This window comes from Lineus longissimus, chromosome 16, assembly GCF_910592395.1.
Source record: "Lineus longissimus chromosome 16, tnLinLong1.2, whole genome shotgun sequence".
NCBI lineage: Eukaryota > Metazoa > Nemertea > Pilidiophora > Heteronemertea > Lineidae > Lineus > Lineus longissimus.
Window position 1 is genome coordinate 5,760,682 of NC_088323.1, and position 23,782 is coordinate 5,784,463.

The 23,782-nt window shown below is 41.4% G+C and overlaps 1 protein-coding gene across 9 annotated transcripts in view; it reads left to right on the forward strand.

Annotated features, from left to right (window-relative positions):
• Positions 1-23,782, forward strand: part of LOC135500711 (RNA-binding motif, single-stranded-interacting protein 1-like) — a 72,617-nt gene that overhangs the window by 14,302 nt on the left and 34,533 nt on the right. For 6 of the 9 annotated variants that reach the window (XM_064792332.1, XM_064792329.1, XM_064792330.1 and 3 more), the window contains one exon: positions 569-610. The exons of 2 other annotated variants lie outside the window; for them this stretch is intronic. In XM_064792332.1, coding sequence (XP_064648402.1) covers positions 569-610 — 42 coding nt within the window. Of the gene's footprint in view, positions 1-568; positions 611-6,212; positions 6,420-23,782 lie in introns of those variants that run through there. One more of the 9 variants, XM_064792336.1, reaches the window with a different exon arrangement.

Consider the following 23,782-nt stretch of genomic DNA (forward strand, 5'->3'; position numbering starts at 1 on the left):
CAAAAACGTGTGGAGTTTGTGTAATGAATAGAAAACTTACAAAACACTAGGGTCACCTGACCAGTCCTTGCACGCAACACCGCCCCAGGAAATCGACCCTTCTGGCCACACAATTTTTTTGTACCTGTCCAAACACACCTCTTTGTCCTGTCATCACCGGCCACTGGCCAACACAATAGCAAGCATAATATTTCTTCACTGGTTGGCTGACCAAGTATTTGTTCAATTACAAATAAATTACTCTATCACAATACTCTGAAACTGCCCGAGGGAACTCGTCAAGAATCTTGAATTAATCATGAGATTTCTTAAGAGATTTGCTTAGAAACAAAGCCGATTCTTGATTTTATCCAATGTGAAAATTGACATATGGCTTTCGACTTAGTATCGGAATTTGGATTGTGGTGACTTCATGACGGTGAGTTTTTTCTGCTGAAATTTTGCCAAGTGTTACCTCTATTTACGTTACGTTGAAGAAAGAAATTACTGTACAATTAAAAACAAACCCCAGGTGATCATCTGGTCTTGTCTTGTCTTTGATACTGACAGTTGCTGGATATTTTTTTAGGTGTTAGGCGCAAGCCTATTCTATAATCATAGCACAAACAAGGTAAGGCTGATTGATTGAGAAAATCAGGGATGGCTTTAGTAAAGGTGGGAGCACACCGAATGACTCATGGCAAAATCATGTCACAGAGATCTCTAAAATACTATTTTGAAAAACGATCGTTGTGTTTTGTTCGCAGCATTTCGTCATCTTAGTCTTCGATGACACAATGCCACAAATAAAAACATCCGATTACTTGACGTAAAAAAAGATTTCGAAAACCTCTGCGACATAATCTTCCAGTCATTTATACCTCTGTGTGCTCCTGGCTTTTAGAGGGATCGGTTAGGTGTGGATTCTTTCAATTGAAGGGTTTTTAGTGCCGGTCAGAAGTTACATTTCTCGTCCAATGCAACAGTACAGTATTTCACTAGAGCATGTTTACATGAAATTCATAATGTGAGGTGTCCTTGAAAGTTAAATGAAACATGCAAGGTGTGCCAGAAGAATGAGGCAGAGTGTGAAGATGGTGTTACGGAGATGTTGGGCGCAACAAGGAATTTACTTCTGACCAGTACGATGTTTGGTTTCGGACTTTGGATTTCTTGTTGTTTTAGTGCGTGAAGGCTGCATGCTAGGGCATATCATGTTGAGAAATCTAGCCATGGCATGTTTGTCGGGATTTGTCGATAGAAGTCGCGTCTGATATCTCTTCTTATTGGGATTCTCCATGGCGCTGTACCAAGTTACAGCAGCAGGTGGCGCCGCTGGGAACTTATTTGAAGTTTTGCTGTGGGGTTTGTTCTTGCACTGTCTGTTTTATTGTGTTCCTTCTGGGGGTCTATTGTTTTTGTTTGGGCCTTCTCGTAAAATGGGTCTGGTTTCCCGGGTTGGTGGTGCGTTTTCTCTCTAAATACTAATAACGTGTGTGGTATACAATGTACATGTGTACTGTAAGCTTGCCCTTCTATGGTTGAAAACAAAAAAATGATAATGATGGCCAGAGTCCTCTATTAAAACTTGTGTACATTACATGTACATTGTTGTGCATATGTTTTGGTAAAAAAAGTACACCTTGGACCAATCAATCTGCACAAAATTTTGAAGAACCCTTTGCCAATAGCATAATAAAGTTTTAAAAAATTCCAATACCGATTGCCTGAGAAAAAAATATTTCCGTACACCATATCCATCAAAACGTCACTGCCGCATTGATATGGCCCTGTCAAAGTACAAGTTCTAAACTGACCAGTGAGACCACATTTTCTTAAATATATTATCAAAAAGCATATTTCTGTGATGGCCTGACTCTGTAGATTAAGAATCAACCACAGATTGAGAATTAATTCCACTTTGGTCCATCCCAGCCATGTATTTACCACAACTTCACATTTTGATAAGCTCTATGTGACTGTGCCACACTTCCGGTCGCGGATGAATACAGGTCTCTGCCCTGATGCACCGGGTTATGTGTGTGATGATGGTGATCATGAATTTGTTGGAAAGATACTGGTGCATTATACTGTTGCAATCTAATGATATGTGTGACCCATCACAGCAAAACGAGGTGCATGTCGCACAGAAGATGAGCCTAAATGACAACAGGAGATAATGGAAGAAATTGATGTGCTCAGATTTCACAGAGGCAGATAACAGTTGTCTGCATATCACCAAACCAAAAAATGTGAAATAAACTTCGAAAAATCTTTAAATGAAAGCCCCCACATTCATACATGTATGTTATTTGACGTATCTTCGCTGATCAAAGCACCTCCGACTTTGGCAAGCAAACACGTCACAGAGGAGAAACGATTACACTTGTACAAGAAAAACCTGATCTGAAGGACAGAGGACAATGGAAAAGTTTGACACTCGAAAGTGAAATTAACCTTTCAATATGAGACTCAAATATTTGCAGAAAAATTCTAAGTGGCTTTCTACAAACAGACTTGGATGTAGCATACACTTGTGATGTATACGAATTACTTGAATATTTGGTCGAAATATCCATGTCAATAGGTACCATGCCATCAGTGCCCGGGACAGTGCCTGGGCTGTCGGTGTGGCACAGTGGAAACATCAGGGCCTGTCACCTCTGAGGTCCCGGGTTCAATTCCCGGTCAGTCTAGGTACACTCATGTGATAGAGAAGGCACTTCTCTTCACCAGTGTATGGTTTCCACCAGGGGTCTCTGGTCTCCTCCTATCTATTAAGGACACCCTTCTGACTGACAGGTGTTGTCCTTATTAGAGAGGTGTCCTGATTAGAGGAGGTCAATTTGAGTGAAAACGACCAATATGGGACAGAAACTAGTGTCCTTGATGCAGAGGGTGCCTTAAAAGAGAGGAGAGGTTCCACTATAATGGATGTCCTATATTAGTTGTCTTAACAAACTGCCGTGCATCTGGTGTAAAACACGATAACTGAAGTTTCAATTTGTAAATCTCAGTACAAACTCGCCCGCCTGTGAAGTTGACACAAAGTAGGCCCTAGATCAAAGCAAAGCGAGGCCTTTAGAAATGCGCACTTAGTTCATTGTGTAAGACTAGGCTCGTTTACATAGAGTTTAGAGAAGAGTAATGACATGACAAACCCATTATCGAGAAGAATGTCCTCGGACAAAGCGTTTGTTCAAGTGTCAAATACTCCCGAGCCTCTGCTCGAGTGGGAAAGGTATTCATTCATAAATACCATGTGATTTGTCAAGCGATAGTCAGCTAAAGCATTTATAGACCTGGCCGGTTTTTTTTGGCACAGGTTGGTATGTTGCCCAACCCCTTCCTGGCATGTTTTCGGACAAAAATCCGATTGACACATGATAAGGGAAGATGCGTCGCCATGAATGAAGTCTACAATGTATGGCTATAAAAGGAGAAGCAGAGTTAGAAACTTTAAAAAAAATTTCAATCAGTGACTAATGAGACTCTTTGACAGCGGTGTGTTTATAGCTCTGCAGTTTGTCGAAATCAAACCTGTTGTAAATAATCTAGCATGAAAAATATCCAGTTCTTCAACTTGACACAAGATGCCTCTAGTAGTCGCAATATATCCAGTCTCAATAATCCTTTGATTACAAAGCGATTTAGAAATATAATCTGCTTTAACTGTTGACATTGGCATTCCTATTAGTTGTCACCTATATAAGAAAGGCTTATTTTATATTTAAGCCATTCAGGGCTTAATTTGGGCCTTTCATCTCAGGCCAATTTCATTCAGTTTTTAAAACGATAATAAAAATTAAGTGACAGATATTGCAGTGCGGGCTTTATAAACCTGAAAGAATACACACCTCTGCTGCATAGTATTTTGAAAGATTTCATTTTTCTTGTCAGAATTTTTCTGTTGGTTGGTTTCCTGCTCAAGGTTCTACTCATAATATTGAAACCTTGTTTGAGTGTCAAGCAGTACATAAGATCATTACAGACTATGACTATTTTCAAATACAAGTTGAACCTGCATGTCACCAGGTGAAGACGCAACATCCTAAATCAACCAACACAAGTCCGCGTTTCCTTCCACAAAATATTTCTTTTCCGTTGACCTCCTTTTTGTCAAAATGGTGAGTCTGGCAGTAAAAGTGGTGATATGTGTGGTCCAATGACTGCTGCATAGATTGTGAGGAAACTACTGTCATGGTCAGAAGTAACAACATGTTGCACGTGATAAAGGCGGGGTTTCTGACCAGTACTGTACACATGATGGAATAAGCCTACCATGTTTGTAATCACATCTGTATGTGGGGATTCATCAGGTCAACATCAAGTTTGAAACTGCTGTCTTTGTTTCCAATTTCTACTGTGTTTTGATTGCGATCCCTTTCAACAGGAGCAATTCATACAAAGCGTATTCATGCAACACGTTGTTTGTATTGCGTTTGTCTGATGTGCCAGATGTCAGATGGCAGTTGGGTGACTTGCTCAAGGTATCATGTTCATACGACAAGTGACTTGCTCAAGGACACATTGTAATCTACTTCAAATTAGTCACTTATTCCTGGTACTGATGCCGCAGAAGGTTTTCATGACCTTCACTTACATTGTTCCTGGCCATTACTATTGTTCAGCTGATCAATTGAATTAGTCAGCTGTCATGTGATATTAAAATGGAGTCTTTCAGTATTCACCCTCGGACATGCACCTTGGCGTGATTGATATTGCCTGAGCTAATGGCCTGTACATTTCCTTTCAAGCTCAACTCGTTTGGGTCTATCACGTGTCCAAGCTGCATGCTTCAGTGCTCAGGGCGAGCATTCACATTTCGTCATCTATGCCAGCCAGTTACCCATTTGCTCCTTGGTTGAGAGAAGCAGGTAGGGCTAAGTGTCTTGCTGAAGCACACATAGACGAAACAGTGTTGATCTTTGGAGAGTCGAACTCACAGCCTTCTGATTATGAGCCCAGCACTCAAACCACTGGTGACTAAGCCACTGATTTTTATTTCGGCAAACTCAAAAACTTCTTCTGTTTCTTTCAATCAAAAACAATTTTATATTTGCAAATTGATATCTTTATAATCATATTCTCAAACACTGCAAAAATAAATGCCGGTAAAAATGAGTCAGTTTACAGATGTGACTTGTTCCTGCCGAGAATATGGAAACACATCGCATCTCCTGCTAGGTTTGCACACAAGAAGCCTCTGTGGTGAGGTTTATATTGAATCTATTTATAGCCACATCTCGGCTTTGATCTTCAGTCATTAACCCGACCAGGTGTAAACTATAACTCAGACCTGACTGGCTAGCTTTTAATAGCGTTAGCATATGACCCCAGAGCTATGGCAGGCAGGGGATGTTTAGAGGATGAACAATGCCGTATCATGATTTCTTTGCTTGAACCTGACCAGCAGCAAGTCAAGGCGTTTGGTAGAGGGGAGTATGTAAAAAGTATCAGAAATTTGAGGATTTGAAGAATTACACCTTCCCTCTAATAAGAGAAGCTTTTTCAAGCTTTAGTATTTTCAATTGTAGAAAATCCCCAGCCTCTTTTATAAGATGTTAGCATGCTGAGCTGTTAGCATCTGGGAATAAATGGTTACCCAAGCTAACACCAGGTGTGTTTGCAAGTAACACCAAAGTCGATCGGGCTGAAGCATCCAAGCTGAGTATTGTCTTGGACAAGTGTCTTTTTTGACAGTAAGCTGAAATAATTGAAGACAACACAAGAAAGGAATTGACAAAAGTAAATTAGGACAGGCAAAACTCTTTATTGTCCTCTACTGTAAGTCTGAAAATCTGGCAAAATGTACCTGAAGAATACTGTTTTAGTGACCCTCGGGAGGCATTTGCCCCCTGCCCTAGGCCCTATACCTACGGCGCTCCTTATTTCAAATTTATGAATAAATTGAACCGGTTATAATGACGAAAAATGATGAACTGTTCAAAGGGACATTCGGGTGAGGCCATGCATGCCACCCCCAAAAAATTCCTCCTGGGTGTCCAAATTCATTGTCCCGCCACCCACAGGAGGGCAGAGCGCCAGGCAGGAGGGACCCTAATTTAGACACATTTGATGGCTCCCCATGCAGTGATGGGTCCGATGCATGCGTTGAGCCAACTGAATGGGTATGAGAGTGAATGCACAGCATGTTGTAGTGGAGCCTCAGTTTGGATTCACTAAGCTGGTTGGCTGACCGAGTACCATTGTCTGCGTGTGTATTGCAATACTCTATGCTGTACACACGACATTGTACATAGACGCACAGGGGTGGAAGGAGCTGCTTTATAGTGGAAATATTAGGGGCATGAAAAGGACTTTTTAAGGGCTTTCCTATGATGGCTTTAATAAACGGAGGACCCCAGATCACCAGATATCAACAGAGGCCTGATATCATAAATTTCAACGGAAATCAGTATGCAGGAAACCAATATAGGGTAAGTTTTTTGTCGGGCTGTCAGGGCCCAAGCCCGAACCCGGATATTCATTCTATACTCTGCTGTCAATGCTTTCTCTTTGTGAGTGAAGAGCCATTCCCTTTGAACAGTGATCTCGGTTATTTTGACTTTGCATATATTTTACCGTGTTTGTATGCATAGTTTATCTATCTTTTATTGACGTTGTATACTTTTCACATAGAGTTGTATGGCCTTGAGAGCTACAGTATGTTTTCAGTGTATTTGTAGTGTACTAAAGTAATCAATGGTTGGCTCTCCGTAATGAACAGCCGTACAGTGTGTACAATGTATGTGTACATAGGACGGGTTTGATAGGGTACGCAAAGTTATCAGATATTGTGGTCATAAAAATTGACTCATAAAAAGGCTTGTCCTTCTTGGTAGACTATCTGAAAGAAAATGAATAAGGATCTTCCTGCTTGATGTTGACATCAAATTGTGGGGGAGGGGGGGGGTTCCAAATGACAGAGGTGTCCTGTTAGGAGAGGTCAAATTGAACGGAAACAACCAATTTGGGACCGGAAAGAGTGTCCTTAATAGAGAGGTGTCCGCTAAGGGAGGTTCGACTGTGTAACAATTTAAAGTCAGATAGTTTTGTTGTGTATGATTGTTCACATCATATGGATTTATGTTCAGAAATACTTCATAAACCTATCAGATGTAATTTAGAATTTATGGCATTTCCCAGGCCTTTAGGCTAATCCTGTTGTACTGTTGAATACAATGCTAGCATGCACCTGGGGTAAGCCTATAACTTGGCAACACCCATTGCTAATGGTAGTGCATGGCTAAGGGTTTGATGTCATTACTGCTGATAAGCATTTGCTATGCAGCTGAGCCAACTCTTTTATCTTTACAGGAATGTGTGGGGGGGGGGGTATATGTGTATGCTGGTATGCTGTTAGCGCCCTCATCCCATATCCCTCTGTCCTTGTTTTCGCCTTTACCACCAGGGGGAATGGGGGGGGGAGGAGTGCCCTGATGTCCTGTTATTAAAAAAGGCCAAGTCCCCAGTTCCCAATAGCGATTTCGGTCAGATCCCAAATCGGTAAAAATTGTACTTGGTGGCAGAACTCTCATCCAAATATGGGTGTAATTTTGTAGTCATGGACAAAATTTACATTTCTTGTGGGCGAATCTTGTCACCCCAACGAACCTCCAGCATAAACGAAGTATCAATTTATCACTTTAGTGTGCAAATAGAAAATAAACCATATCTCACTTGGAAAACATGCCCATGTTAATCCATTCTTCCTGATGAAGTTTCCCCTCTGGCCAAATGATTGCTCATGCTAGTATGGTATTTGCATTTCTTTGTGTTTAAATAATTCCACCTAGGCACAAGTTAGTACTAATTTCTGGTGACCTCACCCAACAAATACCCGTGGGGCCTAACAAGTCTGATGAGCATGATTAAAGGTATGAACGTGATAAAAAAATATTGAGGTTCTCTGAAATATAAGACGATGTTTTTGATGTGTTTATGTCTCGAAATATCTTTCTCAGCAATTCTTCTGTCATATTGCACTGAAACTGTTCAATTGTGACCTTGGCCAAGTAGCTTTACCCTGGTGGTTGCAAGGTACGGGGTTGATGCACAATGACAACCTCTACCTGCAACCCTCATGGTGTGAATGTCAGGCTGACTCTACTCTGATGTTTGTATACGGATGTGCGAAGTGTGTTTCACAGCTTGGACCAAACTGCATGTGGGCCTACGGTGATATGCAAAGTTGGAATTATCTGCTCCAAAGTGCAATATACTTCATTCGAACTCTCTGTTGGGTAGTTTGTTGGAGGGCAAGAGTTGTAAATAACTCCCCTCAGGTGAAAAATGCTCTTGTTTATAGCGCTGATAAGGTGCTTTTATAATGAGTATGTTCAATACTCATTATGTGTTGAATATTATATAGAACTAGAAAATGTACACAGGTTGCAGCTGTTCTTACAGTATATGTGCTGAATACAAGTATACAATGTAGGCCTACATACAGCACCTTGCAACCACTGTGTACATTACACTCTTAGTATTTGCTGCTGTTTTGGGTGTTTATTTTGCAATGATTGTTAAACAATGCATTCACTGTGTGATGCAGTTTATTCCCGAGTCCCTTGCTGAAGGAGATACTCCTTATGCCCTTTATATCCTTCTTGATGCTTAAGTCTTGTGGCAGAGAGATACAGTCCCCTTTATGCCTGTTTACCCTTCCTTATGCCTTTGTGATGTAGTTGGTTGCTAACCTTTATTGTCCCTTTAACATTCTCAGTAAAATGCTTTCCAACTTCACTTCATTGCACCTTTAACATTTCAGCCAAGTGCTATGTCATCCCATGAACAATTCCAAATAATCATTAAATGTCCCTTTAAAACATAATTTTGATGAAAATGTCCTTGGACAGTGCTCTTTGCCCCTCCCAGTATGAAACCTTTCACAAAACATCAACCACCTGCCTATAAAGTAGAAACATTCCATTCATTGTTCAATGGACTATGGCTTCCTAAGCTCTTACCAAAATAAAATATTTTGTAACTTTAAGTATTGTTAGCACTCCGACTCTAGCCTTAGCCAGGCTAAGCCTTTAGAAATAGGCCTAGGCAGGCTAGGATAGCTCCTTTTAAAGCTCTATATTCAGTCTCCCGCTAAGGTCCGTAAAACGATATAGACCCTTGAAGCAATTCATTCATAGGCCTTTCCATTCAACATTGGGCCCAAAATATGTCACTACTAGTGGAAAGCTTACATTTTTTTGTCCCCTGTGGATACTGTTATAACATCAGATGCACGTTTCGATCATACTTTGCCCCTTCTGGGTCATCACAGTTTGAAAGGTTCAAAAGTCAATGAGCTTCGCAGAGGCCAAACTGATGTTCAAAAAGATTGAACAGCAGTGACCAATAAAATTGTTAACTTAGGCTTGTCACATTAAGAAACGGCTTGTGGTATTCGACTCGATGACTCGACGACGCGATGGCTCGATGACGCGATCGTTGCTATGGATTTTGCTAAAATACGGAATCCCATGATCCTGGTCTCCGGGCTACCGCTGCAACAGCAGAGGTTTTAGCTCGGCCTTCCCATACCCAGCTACGGTATGTAGAAGGATGTGCCCCCCCCCCCCCCAGCCATGGCCACTGAAGATTGGTCCCCGCGATTGATTTTGATATTTAAAGGACTCGCGGAAGTTTCATAGCATGCAAAATGACCGGAGATTTAATTGACAAACAAGCTTCTAGTGGCCAATGTCAGATGTCATGTGGTAGTCTGTCAACAATCGGAATTTCGCATATGTGCAGTTTTTTAGACTCAGTCACTCAGTCCCTCTTCCGCCCCTTGACATCTGCCCCCCCCCCCCCCAATACATCAGCCCCTATACATGCTTTCCGAAATTGGTGGCTTGCATTGGAACTAACTTTTTCCCCCTTGTCCGTCATTAAAGGCATCCGAGTGTGTTGGTCAACCATGACTATCTCCTTTGTCCCTCCACCACAGGCCTAGTTTCCCCTTATGACATCACTATTTCGGACACTCAGCGCCCCATTTCTGGAAAGGTGTATAGGACATTTAATATTGCCGTGCTGAACGGATATCCAGAGCCAACCTTGTCTCCAGGAACTCGCGTGTCATTTTAACATTGGAATTTCTGCTCGTAAAGAACCTGGGTAGGAGGTTGATCTGAACCAGCTATATTTAGGTGTATTCAGCTGTATTGACGGTAAGCTTGCATAGCAACATGGCGCATGGTTTTATCAAAAATGCGAACTTGTAGGAAACGAAAAATGGTCGGATTAGATACGGTGAAAACAGCTGGAAAGGGGTTGGTAATGATCAGTTCTTTTTTATTTTCCTCCACTTATGATTCTATGTATAAATTACAGTCCAGGCAGTGATATTCTTTAAAAAGATTCCAACTTGATCGCGTCATCGAGTCATCGCGTCGTCGAGTCATCGAGTCGAATACCACAAGCCTTAAGAAACAATGTCTGTAAAATGCCTCTGATCTCAGGAAAACTTTTTGACAAAAGGGGTATGATTCGAACTGAGCTCTTGCAACTTTTTGTGTGACTGTTACTAAATTTTATGGGCCACGATCTCAACTTTTCCCTGGGTAGAATATCAGTTCTGACCAGAGTCAAATAGCCGCCTTCTGTCTTCAAAATATCAAATAAGACCAGGTCAGTTGTAAATTTTTGGCAGATTAGGCGACCTCAATTATGCAGTGACCTCCCGATGACCTGTATCGACTTTTATTTCATGCTTTGGTCAGCGTGGATGTGTAACATTTGGTGACCCATTCCATCACTACTGGATTTTGTGACACACTGACCTCTTTGACCTCAGTGACCTCTATCTGACCTCAGATGAACAAGTGTAGCAAAATTCACTTGTTACATAAGACTTAGAAGATGGCTGTGCATGTTGAGTAAAACAAAATTTGAAAAAAACTTTGAGTGAACTCTCTGCAAACTTAATCCTGTGTCTTTGATCTTCACTTAAACTTCTAATGGATTGTCTGACAAAATATACTGAACTCTTAAACCTTGCACGGCCTTTTGTCCAACAGTTTTCCGTAATTTAAATCCAATCTTAATTTAAAACAGGTATTGCATGACTTGTGTGATTATTCAAGTTTCTTCCAATTCATTTTTGCAGTGATTATCTGTGTGTATTGAAGGGCTTGTGGTATTCGACTCGATGACTCGACGACGCGATGGCTCGATGACGCGATCGTTGCTATGGATTTTGCTAAAATACGGAATCCCATGATCCTGGTCTCCGGGCTACCGCTGCAACAGCAGAGGTTTTAGCTCGGCCTTTCCCATACCCAGCTACGGTATGTGGAAGGATGTGCCCCTCCCCCCCCCCCCCCCAGCCATGGCCACTGAAGATTGGTCCCCGCGATTGATTTTGATATTTAAAGGACTCGCGGAAGTTTCATAGCATGCAAAATGACTGGAGATTTAATTGACAAACAAGCTTCTAGTGGCCAATGTCAGATGTCATGTGGTAGTCTGTCAACAATCGGAATTTCGCATATGTGCAGTTTTTTAGACTCAGTCACTCAGTCCCTCTTCCGTCCCTTAACATCTACCCCCCCCCCATACATCAGCCCCTCTACATGCTTTCCGAAATTGGTGGCTTGCATTGGAACCAGCCTAACTTTTTCCCCCTTGTCCGTCATTAAAGGCATTCAAGTGTGTTGGTCAACCATGACTATCTCCTTTGTCCCTCCACCACAGGCCTAGTTTCCCCTTATGACATCACTATTTCGGACACTCAGCGCCCCATTTCTGGAAAGGTGTATAGGACATTTAATATTGCCGTGCTGAACGGATATCCAGAGCCAACCTTGTCTCCAGGAACTCGCGTGTCATTTTAACATTGGAATTTCTGCTCGTAAAGAACCTGGGTAGGAGGTTGATCTGAACCAGCTATATTTAGGTGTATTTAGCTGTATTGACGGTAAAGATACCAGTGGCTTGCATAGCAACATGGCGCATGGTTTTATCAAAAATGCGAACTTGTAGGAAACGAAAAATGGTCGGATTAGATACGTTGAAAACAGCTGGAAAGGGGTTGGTAATGATCGGTTCTTTTTTATTTTCCTCCACTTATGATTCTATGTATAAATTACAGTCCAAGCAGTGATATTCTTTAAAAAGATTCCAACTTGATCGCGTCATCGAGTCATCGCGTCGTCGAGTCATCGAGTCGAATACCACAAGCCGTATTGAAGTGTGGTCATTGATGTGATGTTTTGTATAGCGACAATTTTTTTCTTAATTGACCATTTGTGTGGTCCTTTTCTTTGATTTATCTGTAGCCTTTTCAAGACTATGATATTCTAGAAGGAAATTGAGAGTTTATGTTCAGAAAAATCTACCAAACCTTCACGTTCTTCCATAACATGCGGCAGCCAGATAAAATATTTTCCAAAAGTCTTGAGAACTAAATTTGAGTGTCCCTAAATAGGATGGTGACATTTCAATATTGGACAGGATTTTACAAACAGGCAATTCGTCTAATGCACCTTAAACCTGATAGGTCTTATTGGTTTCCATGGCAACACAGTAAACTTCCAAGATCACAACTTTTGAACTGCTTTAGGAACCGCTTTAGGAATCTATCGTCAGCTCGGTCATGGGATCAGAAAAGTCCGTCTGCTGTTGATGACTGACGATGAACTAATCTTGCGGTATCTTTTGCTTCAGCAGTTGCCACGGCAACCTGTTGATAATGGTAGCCAAGGCCAGGTGGGAGTGTATCCTGTTAGCGGCATTTGTCATCATCAATTTCATCGTAGAATTATCATCACTTCCGACCCGAGGGATGGGCACGTTTTCCGACATTGAAGGAACGTTTTCTCGTTTCCTTCGTCAATATTTCATCTTTGTTCATTGCGATTATTTTAAAAATGTTCCTCGATCTTGCGCTGTGCTGCTCAGTCAAAGTATCCAGGGTGTTTTCCTGGCACTTGCCTCTGACAAGGGGACTGGTGAAGACCAACGCAACTGTACACTTTTGTCCCTTGTGAGCATGATCTCGTTGGAGCAACGCAAACCGCTTGTGTGCAGGGCGCTTGACTGATTGGTCTTGATGAAGTGTGGGGGGGGGGATTCTGATCTGATTTGAAAGAGAATGAATCGTACCCATACTGATTAGCAATTTTATCTTGTTACTCAAGAAGCTTGTTTCTGTGTTATCCTGTACAAGACGCTAATCCAAATTGTTTCAAAAATGTACTAAAAGAGGATCATTTGATGAGTGCATTGGTGTTGCATGCCTTTATGTTTGCGCTCTGTATATATTTTAGTGCGGTTCCAACCTTTTTTTTCTACCGAGACTGGTTTGCATGTAGTTGCACTCAAAGCAATAGAAATTTCCATTTATCATCTGATTAGGAATATGTTATCCTTTTATTAACCAACCTTACGTCAGTACATGTCTATGGCCATGCCATTTAATGACGATTTCAATATATTTTATGTGTGCATTGTAATCAAGTCAGAACAGGAACAGATGACTCGAGATAGGAATTCCAACCATCTGGGTTTTTGTCAAGGGTTCAATGAACGAATGAGTCAGTCAGTAGGCAGCTGTTGCCTGAGCTATCAGGGCAGAGACACTGGCTGGCTCATCATCCTTGAAAGTTGGCCCCGCAGTACTGGCCAAAAGTAATCTTGCTTGCTGTGCATCAATGATAGCATTAAATTCTATAGCGATGAGTCTGAAAGCACCTGTTGCCTTGAGTGCCTGTAGGCAAGTGATTAAAATCACTGTGACATGTGATCTTAGATAATATGCAACAAAAATCACTTGTTTGCAGTGGCCGTCGCAGGTGTCTGGGACTAGGATCGGTGATCGCTGTAACTTGCCTCATCACACTAGGTCACTCTAGCCAAAGGGTCAGTACTGTGGTCAGCTGTGGTGTGCTGGTAATACCACCCACCTTTCAATATAAGCCCTTCCCGGCGTCTTGTTGCATTACGAATCAACTAATCTAGTTGAGGATGTTGTTGGCCATCAGTATTCTCGGGAGTGGCCACATTGGTCAGGAAGTATCCCCTACGGATGCGCCACTCTAATGAACATCCCTCCTTCTTGGAGTCGAGGGAAATAAAGTGGGAGGATTAGATGGAGTACTGTTGCAATATATTTGCTATGTTGCTGTTATCATCGACAATTACAGTATAAAGTCATACATATTCGAAAGTCACGGCATGACCTACAGGTTGCCACAGGTGGTGGTCATGAGTTACATCACGCACCTGGGCTTTTTTCGTCATGCTTGAATATACATTTATTATGCTGTTTATCATGTAACGACTATTTTGAGGGGATGTAAGCACTTTTTTGCTGCAATCGAATAGTTTACTTCTCATTTATTGATCTCTAAACATTTCGTGATTATGTCGCTTGAAGAAGTGTCTAAATCAATTGAGATAGGAATTCTGCGTATAGAAATGTACAAAGGCATTTGCAGCCGTGACGGAGTCGTACAATAACGAAATGGCATTTCAACCTTTGGACGCTGCAAAATCGCCATTAGGAAAAACGTTCTTGCAATGATGGGAGTTTATACTGCGCAGAAGGCCGTAGATTATTGCTGATGATGATGCTGTATCTATCATCGGGCCCACGGGATCATCCCAGCGCACACCACATGGTCGCGTATCGACCCAACGAATCAATATGCGTTATGTTTGCTAAACTAGCATTACATCGTCGAAAACTACAATCGGCTAATTAGCATGCTATATCATCTAGATGCAAATTAGATCCTGTATCTGGAACCACTCCCTGGCTGCTGTTTGCCAATATAAGATAACGCCCTCGGAAGCATTTAATTGAAAACTTCCAGATCTTGACGAGTAAATTTGTGTACTGCAAACTGCTCTAATTTTTGGCTCCTATCTACTAATTAGCATGCCGTCGAGCTGCAATCTTGCCAACTAGAACCACTCCCTCATTGCCACTCGCTAATGTCAGATAACAACATCCTGGAAGCATTAACTTGAACTCATCGAGATTTGCTTTGATCATGTCTTCAATAGCTGCGCTTACACCACGAAATATTGGTGGACCAATTGCACTTACACCACCACATTGCCGCGACAAATTGGTTCGGCAATCCATTGCCGATACAAATTGACGAGCGAATTTGTCCCACCAAGCTTGATGGTCCAAATTCGCCCGGCTTGTTAAAAGCTCGGCTTTGTCGTGGTGTACGCGCAAATGGATCGGCAATTAGCTAGTTAGATGGTTCGGCTCCAGGCGGCGCTTTCGAAATGGCGCTTTCTGCCAAGGCTTTCTGCGTTCTGCTTATTGTTTGCGCGCCATCTGTAGCCGGATTTTATAACTAGCTGCAGCGCTGGTGTAAGCGCTTGGTGGATTTTCGATGGTGCGGCATTGGTTCCCGAACCAAGATTGGTGGTCCATTTTCAGGTGGTGTAAGTGCGTCTAATGTCAATAAGCCAGAATGGCGACTATACATATTGGCTCGAAACAAGTGCCCATGGTTAGGAAGGACTTTTTTATTGGTTACGGTGCTCAAACTTCCTCACTTCCATGCGTGCAAAAACCGAAACTGAAAAAACTTAATAGTTTGGATGGTGTCAGATTTTCCAACCCAGAGTTTCCCAAGGATGAAATAGAATAAGAATTTCCTTCTTTCTGTTGATTTCATGGGGAAAACATTTTGAATTTGTCTTCTAAAGTTGAATAGAAAGTGCATTGGGTGCATGGGGTGCATGGGGTGCAAGGGTGGGGTTTTTAGTAGCTCAGTCTTCATATTTTGACCTCTGGTTACAAGAGCTTGAGACAAAAATGGTTGGGCTCCAGCATGTTTGGTGAAGCTGTAAAAAGCTATATGCTGAAGCATCAAGCTTGGCTTTCATTGCACACGATGAAATACCATTACTTCTGTTGCACCCATTCATAAACCATTTCTCGATGCTTTCCGCATCAACTTTGCATCGACTTTAAAGAACACACACGGTCAGGTTACCATGGTAAAACAACTCGTGATGAATGAAAAATTGTGAGGGAGTGCCACGCGTTGATGTAATTTATGCTCTTTGAAGATCGTTTCGTCAGCTCAAAGGGAATTCATTGCTGCACAAATTGAATTGACATGGCGGAATGATACCTTGGATTTTTGCCGTTATGCTGGAGAAAAGTCGTCCTTTGATCTTGATTTTATTACTTGCCTTATAAAATGTGTAAAAGGCGACAGATTCGTTGCTGATCTATGGGCCATGGGGTTGAGAAAAACATCTATAGGATGGGGTGCATATTTGTGTTGGCCGAAAAACTTTAGCCGCTCGTCGCAATTTGGCAACGGCGGCAGTTAAAGGTTTTTGAAAAGCTCAAAAACGTTTATTTCTGAGAGTGTACCTTGTACTTTGGTCTAGTTGCTGATGTATTCTTTATGATTTCATGATTATTCGCAGAACAAGGATGTTGTTAGTTGGTTGATGAACGTTTTATACAAGTTGGTCATCTAGGTACAGACTTTTAGACTCGTACTACGTTTGCACCTGGTAACCTGCCTCGGCTGTTGTGTGGCAGGGCTAGCTATATAAACCGCAAGAGCAACCAAGCAACTGTATCCGTCTAATCACTATTGTATCCTTATGGAAGTTTCTTATCGCAGCTAAATGCCATTTATTTATAGTTTAACCCTTCACATTCAGAATCCTTCAACGCTCGTCCTTAGTCATAAAGCTAGAGCGAATTGGGTTTGCAGTTCTGGCCAAAAGTAACATCGTCTCTTGTTATTTCTAAATGTGCGCAAAACTATTTCCAAAATGGCTGACTTTGACTGGCATCACATTAGCCAACTTGTACCCTGAAGTCGTGCAATTGTGACTGAAGCGTGCTTTGTGGGTATGGGTACTACAATTCACAAGGTATGGAATCAGATACTTCACCTGATTGACCATCTGGTGTAAAGAAATGTCCTTGAAACTTTATAAATTCACCGTACCATGAAAGTTAAACCAGATGAACCTTATAAACCAATCATGAGATGAAATTTCAAAATTGATCGTGTCTCAACCTGTTATTCATTGAATCTAACCTTTGATATTTTAAAGAAAGCCACAACCCTATTCAATTTCAGAATGCTATGGACTTTAATTTCTAACCATGTTATTTAGTTTCGCTCAATTTGCTTGTTGGGGGATATCCTTTCAATTTGACTTTGATAAAGCTGCAATATGAGACCTTCGGAGAGTTCATTTCAAGCCTGGTTCAGCTTATAGAGTACACCTGTTCGTTTGCACTGAAAGTTTAGGCCAGATGAATTCTGCTTCTGATGAACTGCTGATAAAATGAATCGATGAGCAATCTGTAAATCTGTCCAGATACTAACTTTATAGTCCGGTTGCTGATGAAAATAACTGAATTTGTCCGGCTGCTGCGTCTGCACAAAATGCACAGTGGAAAATTCTGAGCTCACGGCCGACTAAAACAACACCTTGACATTAGTACATTAGCTCTACGAATCTACATCAAGTATTTGTGTGGATTCCCAATTCAGTGATGAATCCTGAGCAGTGCTTTCCTACCCTTTGCCTCCGGTATAGAAACCAAGGAGAGATCTCACTGGTTCTTGAATGTTCGATATCGATGTCATCCACCTTGAAACGAGCAAGCTGGGTGTCCCTGCTTTGTCGCCAGGGGGGCAATGGCGTTAGGTGTGTAGGGTCAGCAGAGGTAAGCTGGCACGCTAGTTGCTTTCTCACCACAATGAATTACAAGAAGAAAACATGTATAAGTAGAAGATATTGGAATTTTTTGCCTCGGCCCATGGCAGTGTCTATGTTCCTCATTCCATTGATCGTGTGTTGCCCTGAGGTCCCATTTGTTTGGCTCCATCTTTTTTCTGGCGTAATGACCATTGGTAATCAATTGGACATCGCCCAGGCAAATCAGTCTCCCCAATCCCCACGGACATTCCTTTTTTGCGCTGAGATAGTGATCTCACTAGGACATAAATAGCTCTATAAACAATATTGGGTAATTATAATGTGAAAAAGAAGAAACCAGATACTCGGGAAGAAACTCACTCACTCGGACATAAATAGCTCTATAAACGATATTGGGTAATTATAATGTGAAAAAGAAGAAACCAGATACTCTGGAGGAAAGCTGTGGAAGAGAGTTGCCTTCTCTTACCCATGAGGGGACCGTGACCAACCAGGAATTGAACCTGGGATCTCAGAGGTGACAGGCACTGATGTTTCCACTGAGCCGCTCAAACAACCCGACTGCATGCATACTTCAGTACCAAGCTGAAAAATCTGATGAACAGAAGTCGAACTCTGAAATGCTGTGTCTGGTTTTAGCTGTCTGAGATGGAGACAGTACTCTGCTGTGATTTGAACTCGTGACTTCCTGATTATTAGTCTGATTAGATGAAAACCACACCACTGCACTCAGGAGCCTCAGCTATGTTTTGAATACTAACTGACCCTCCTATATAATATGCTTCAGGCAATTTACCAAAAAGTTACTGTGAATCCCTTTATTTCTTACGTTCATGTAACTCTGGATTTCAGTCAGTATTTTCAGTCTAAACCAGCAGTCTTGATTAGACAATCAAGGAACACCAGCTCGATATTAACTTACCTATAAGCCGCAACTTTAACAGGACTTTTGCCCTTTGCATCAATACTTGAAACGTTGACACTGAAATTATAACTCTCCATGCGTTTCAAAAGCAAATCGGATTAAAGAAGCTACATGCATTATATTTCATTGAGCCACACCGAAAGAATATCATAATCTGACGACGTGATTCGCGATCACATTTGATTGCCCTTGGTTACACAAAACCATTTCATGTCGCTTTATATCATTTCTGTTCATTTTGTCAAGTAGATGACCTGTTGCCATGGCAACGCTACTTTTCTTTTGTTATTTACCTTGATTTAGTTACAATTGTTGCAGATCTAGTGCACACAAAGTCGGTCGTCCTCGGTGGGATATAAAATGTTGCATGGAAGAGACTGCAACAAAAATTGGATTTTCTGATAAATCTTTTATCGCAGACTGTCAACTAAAGTCCAATTTACCAAGCAGTGCGTTGCTATCACCGACAATTTAGAGCTTCGAGAAATCAAAATTTCTTTAACCCCTATATCGTCCCCACAGAACGCAATCGTAACTTCGATGTCAAAAACATTAATAGTGCCAATTCATAAACTAAATGGCAAATCAAAAGTCCTCCTTTCATTTCATTTACTAATGATGTTAGTTCAAACCGTCGTTAACGACCGGCATGAATAAGGGAGTGTTAGTGACACCGGCTTTATCGTCAGAATGCAGAAAACCGGCATCACCGGGAAGTAATAAAGTGGCGGCAACTAATCAGAATATTTTGTATAACGACTATCTGTTGCCGTGGTTACGGACATAAATAGAGGTATTATTGTCTATTGATAGATTGATAGGAAAATTAAAACACAGCTGTCGTAGGCACCTGTGGTTGAAGTCGTTTCCCGTGCTGTTACAAGGTGGCGCTTTAACTGTTTTGTACCTTGCTAACAATTGCTTCCCAGGCTTTAAAATTTTGTATATCTTATATCTTTTCAGGTGAGTTGATTTTTGCGTTCGAGTACAGATTTGGTAAAGTACCTTTGAATTTTGCTTCTTTGAGAAAACACAGATTTTCACCCTGGTGTAACCTCTCCCCCTTTAACTTGATGCAGATGCTGACATGAAACTGATACAGATGTTTGACATGAAACTGATGCAGGTGCTTGACATGAAACTGATGCAGATGTTTGACATGAAACTGATGCAGATGTTTGACATGAAACTGATGCAGGTGCTTGACATGAAACTGATGCAGATGTTTGACATGAAACTGATGCAGATGCTGACATGAAACTGATGCAGATGTTTGACATGAAACTGATGCAGGTGCTTGACATGAAACTGGTACAGGTGCTTGACATGAAACTGGTACAGGTGTTTGACATGAAACTGATGCAGGTGCTTGACATGAAACTGATGCAGGTGCTTGACATGAAACTGATGCAGGTGCTTGACGTGAAACTGATGCAGGTGCTTGACATGAAACTGGTACAGGTGTTTGACATGAAACTGATGCAGGTGTTTGACATGAAACTGATGCAGGTGCTTGACATGAAACTGATGCAGGTGCTTGACATGAAACTGATACAGGTGCTTGACATGAAACTGATGCAGGTGCTTGACGTGAAACTGATGCAGGTGTTTGACATGAAACTGATGTAGGTTTTCTACATGAAACTGATCATCTCGCTTGGCCTGGGCATGTCAGTGATATAGCTCAAGGATATGCTCCTACAAGCCTCAAAGAATCTTTTCAATATCATATTTACCTTATCTATAACCGTATTTATTATGCATCAATGAAGTTATTTATAGGGCGATGCTAATGTTTTGTACGCGACGCTATTTCAAGAAGTTTCAGAGAATCAGCCGTGTTTAAATCGAAGTTTTGTCACATTGCATGTGTCGCACCTTGCTTGTGATGCACTTGTCCACAGTAAGAAATACTACTCTCAACCATATGGGAGAAAAGTTGCAATAAAAGTAGCCAAATTCTTGGGCGGAATTGAGGGCCTATGCAAATACATTTGTAGGTCGATGAATTTGCAATTACAAAATGTAGGCTTTGAGTATTGTTCTTGGCCTATATCAATAGACACTGTCTACAAAAGCAAATTGTTGACATTTAACCCTTGTTGGTATGAGGAGATGTTGGCGATAGACTTTGGATATGAATATGACTTGCCAAAATATTATTGGGTCCTGGGAAAGCTGCCTCACCCTTATTTTATTCTTACTGGTTCATTGGCCGTCAAACGTGTGATTAAAATCGCTGCGATTATGATCGCATAGCTTGTTTGCGGTGGTCATGGCAGGTGTTTGCAACAAGAATCGCTCAGTGCTGCGATGGTTGATCAATGTCAAACTGAGCGATATCAAATAGCTATCTGTGTGGGACTTTAGATCATGGATCCAAATCCCAGTCGATATCTGGTGGTACTTTTCCACCGATAGGAATAAGGTCAGGGACTTGCTAATTATGTTGTGATATCGGGTCTTGCTTGGGTCTCTCAGACAACTTTTTCCCATGACCAAACTCAGTCCTCTTCAGGCTTCCAGAACGAGTCTGAAGAGTAAGCAAAACAGGTCCATACTTCAGTAAATTTGGTAACAGAAGTATTACTCTCGATACTTTTCAAAGAGTTTGTCCATGTGAACCTGGCTAATCAAAGCTTTACGTTGTGTATTACTAATTGAACAAATTGTACCACATTTCTCTCTCAACTTGAGGTGCAACCAATTCAAATGTCATTCCATGCCATGTCTATGGAATGTACTGTACATCGCGCTGTACATTTGCATGAAAAGTTTCAGTCAGCTCTTTTTGAAACCATTGCACAACAAAAGGGAATAAATCTTGTGCAAATATTGAACTTGCAAGGTTAGCATTACAATTTTTGGGACCTATGGTGCATAACTCCTTCACAAATACTCCAACTAACATGTTGACTTGGCTCTCTAACATTGGTGAAGTATGGCTCCCATACAAATACACTATTTACTTGAGAAGTTTCGTTCTATGATTTTTGGTAGCGACGCCTGTTGATGACTGATGTTTAGATCTGGTCATATTCAGTGATATCTTTTACAATCTTTTGTCCTGTCTCTAAAGTTGGTGAGATGAGACCAATATCTGCCAACTCTCTGCTCTGGTCCACCCCTAAGTTTCCTCTGGTTGCTTATACATGTCCCCTATTGGTAAATGTTTGAACCACTTCCATAGCAACCTGGTGTTACTATAGTGACATGATGTTCCCTTAGCAACAGAATAATTTCAGCAAAACTATTCTGTCACCAGAAATATTCATGCTGCTCTCTACCCTGGTGGTCATGTCTGTAACTAATGCCACAGAAATCTCCTCTACTCTACCACCCATAGCAACTGGTTATCGCCCATAACAACTTGTTATCACCCATAGCAACGGGTCATCCAACCTCCACTTCCCAAATCAAAAGGAGTTAATATGTTTGTCAAATCCATTAGTATGGCTAAACTATCTCAACTTTCTTGTAAACACACATCAACAGTTCACACTAGGGTTAGACTGCAGCACTTTAGTTCACCCATTTAATTAGACCACATGATATTTAATCTATCATGAAATTATGAGTAATTTGCTTGAAACCAAGACCTACACCGTCAACAATCTGGGTGTGAATCTGGTTGTGACGTGGACAGAGCCCATAGATTTTGCCCTGCTGGCTGGTCCTTGTGGATCGGGTGGAAACTTTCCCCAGATGCCATCCATCAAGTCTGCAACTTGAGATGTAATTGTTCATGACTGTTTGCCTAATGTCAGAGAATAACAACCAGAGCACTAATTAGCCGGTGAAAGAATAATTGAGAGCACAGCTTTATCTGGCCCAGGCCATAATTAGCCACCATAATTTCATGCTGGTTCGTATTGTCTAATGCTGGCATCTAACAATAGCCCATTCAGAAATTTGTGACGGACTAATAACCCTTCGACCCTGCATACATTCACATACATTCACGGCAACATCAGCAGCCGAGAGTCATAGTACACTGCTGGAAATAGTGGTCATTTCATGAGCTGATGATGAAATATTTGGAAGGAAAGGTACCATCCTCCCAACGCAGGCCTTTATATCACTTCTCAATATACATACTCACACGTTTTAAGAAGCGATTCAAAGACCATAGGAGGATATCGAATCCTTTACCCTCTTCCTGTTCTAAAGCCATCACTGCACATATTGGTCCCAGTTTGAGGACCTTTGTGAGACCCAGTCTTCATTGACATTGCCATCACTCTTGCCAATATTGATCGCATCAATTTCTCATGTTGTTATGTAATCCTCCTATGACAATACTGGACCAAGCTCAAGGTGATTAGGACAATATTGACTCTGTTGCTGAGGGGACAAAAAGTCAGTTCACACAGGTGGATGTTTTCACATGCTGTAAGACACGGTGTGGGTCAGATTAAACGGCTATAATCAATCTCCAATCGGAAATGATGTAGTTTGATCGCAGAAATTCATTGATCAATACCACTTATTTCGTCAATTGATGACCTTTTTTTGGGGCCATGATCGGGGATTGTAAACTCGTTCCAATTTTAATCATAGCAGCCGAAGGAAAAAACTTGTTTCAAGCCAGGCCTGTCTGAGACTTTGACCTGCTCGGTCGGGTGTCCTGGCATCTTATCCAAATCAGTCCAGAAGTCTTCTGGAGCTCATGAGATTGTAAGGCTGGTAGGCTTGGCAATCTCAAAGCCTTCCATCCTTTGAACTGAGCGTCCCATGACCATTTAGTATGGCTGTTGATCATTTGATTAAGTCACTTTATACCTATAAGTACAACATGCTGGGCCACATTTCACACCTTTCATATTCGCCCCCTGGCATGGGTCCAGAAATCCAATGAATTTAAGATCTTTGCAAGACAACCCAACAAAAGAACAGGAATTGCATTAGCGTGGACTTGACCTAGCATTAGCTCCCCACCCAAGTGCAACATTGCCCTTTCACAAAAAAACATGCTAAATCCTAAAGAAAAACCATCCCGTCTTTAAATTTGAGAACAATCGAAAAAGTAAGAGAAGTTTTTCACTGTCAAATTCCTTTACTTTCCTTGACATATTTCAACAAGGCTTTCTTCGGTAAAATGTTTTATTGTCTACGAATAAAAAGTCGCAGAAACAACATCTTGTGTTTTGGATTTAATTGGACCTTTCTGTCCTTTGTTTGTTGGTCTTTTGTTTTTCCTGGTCA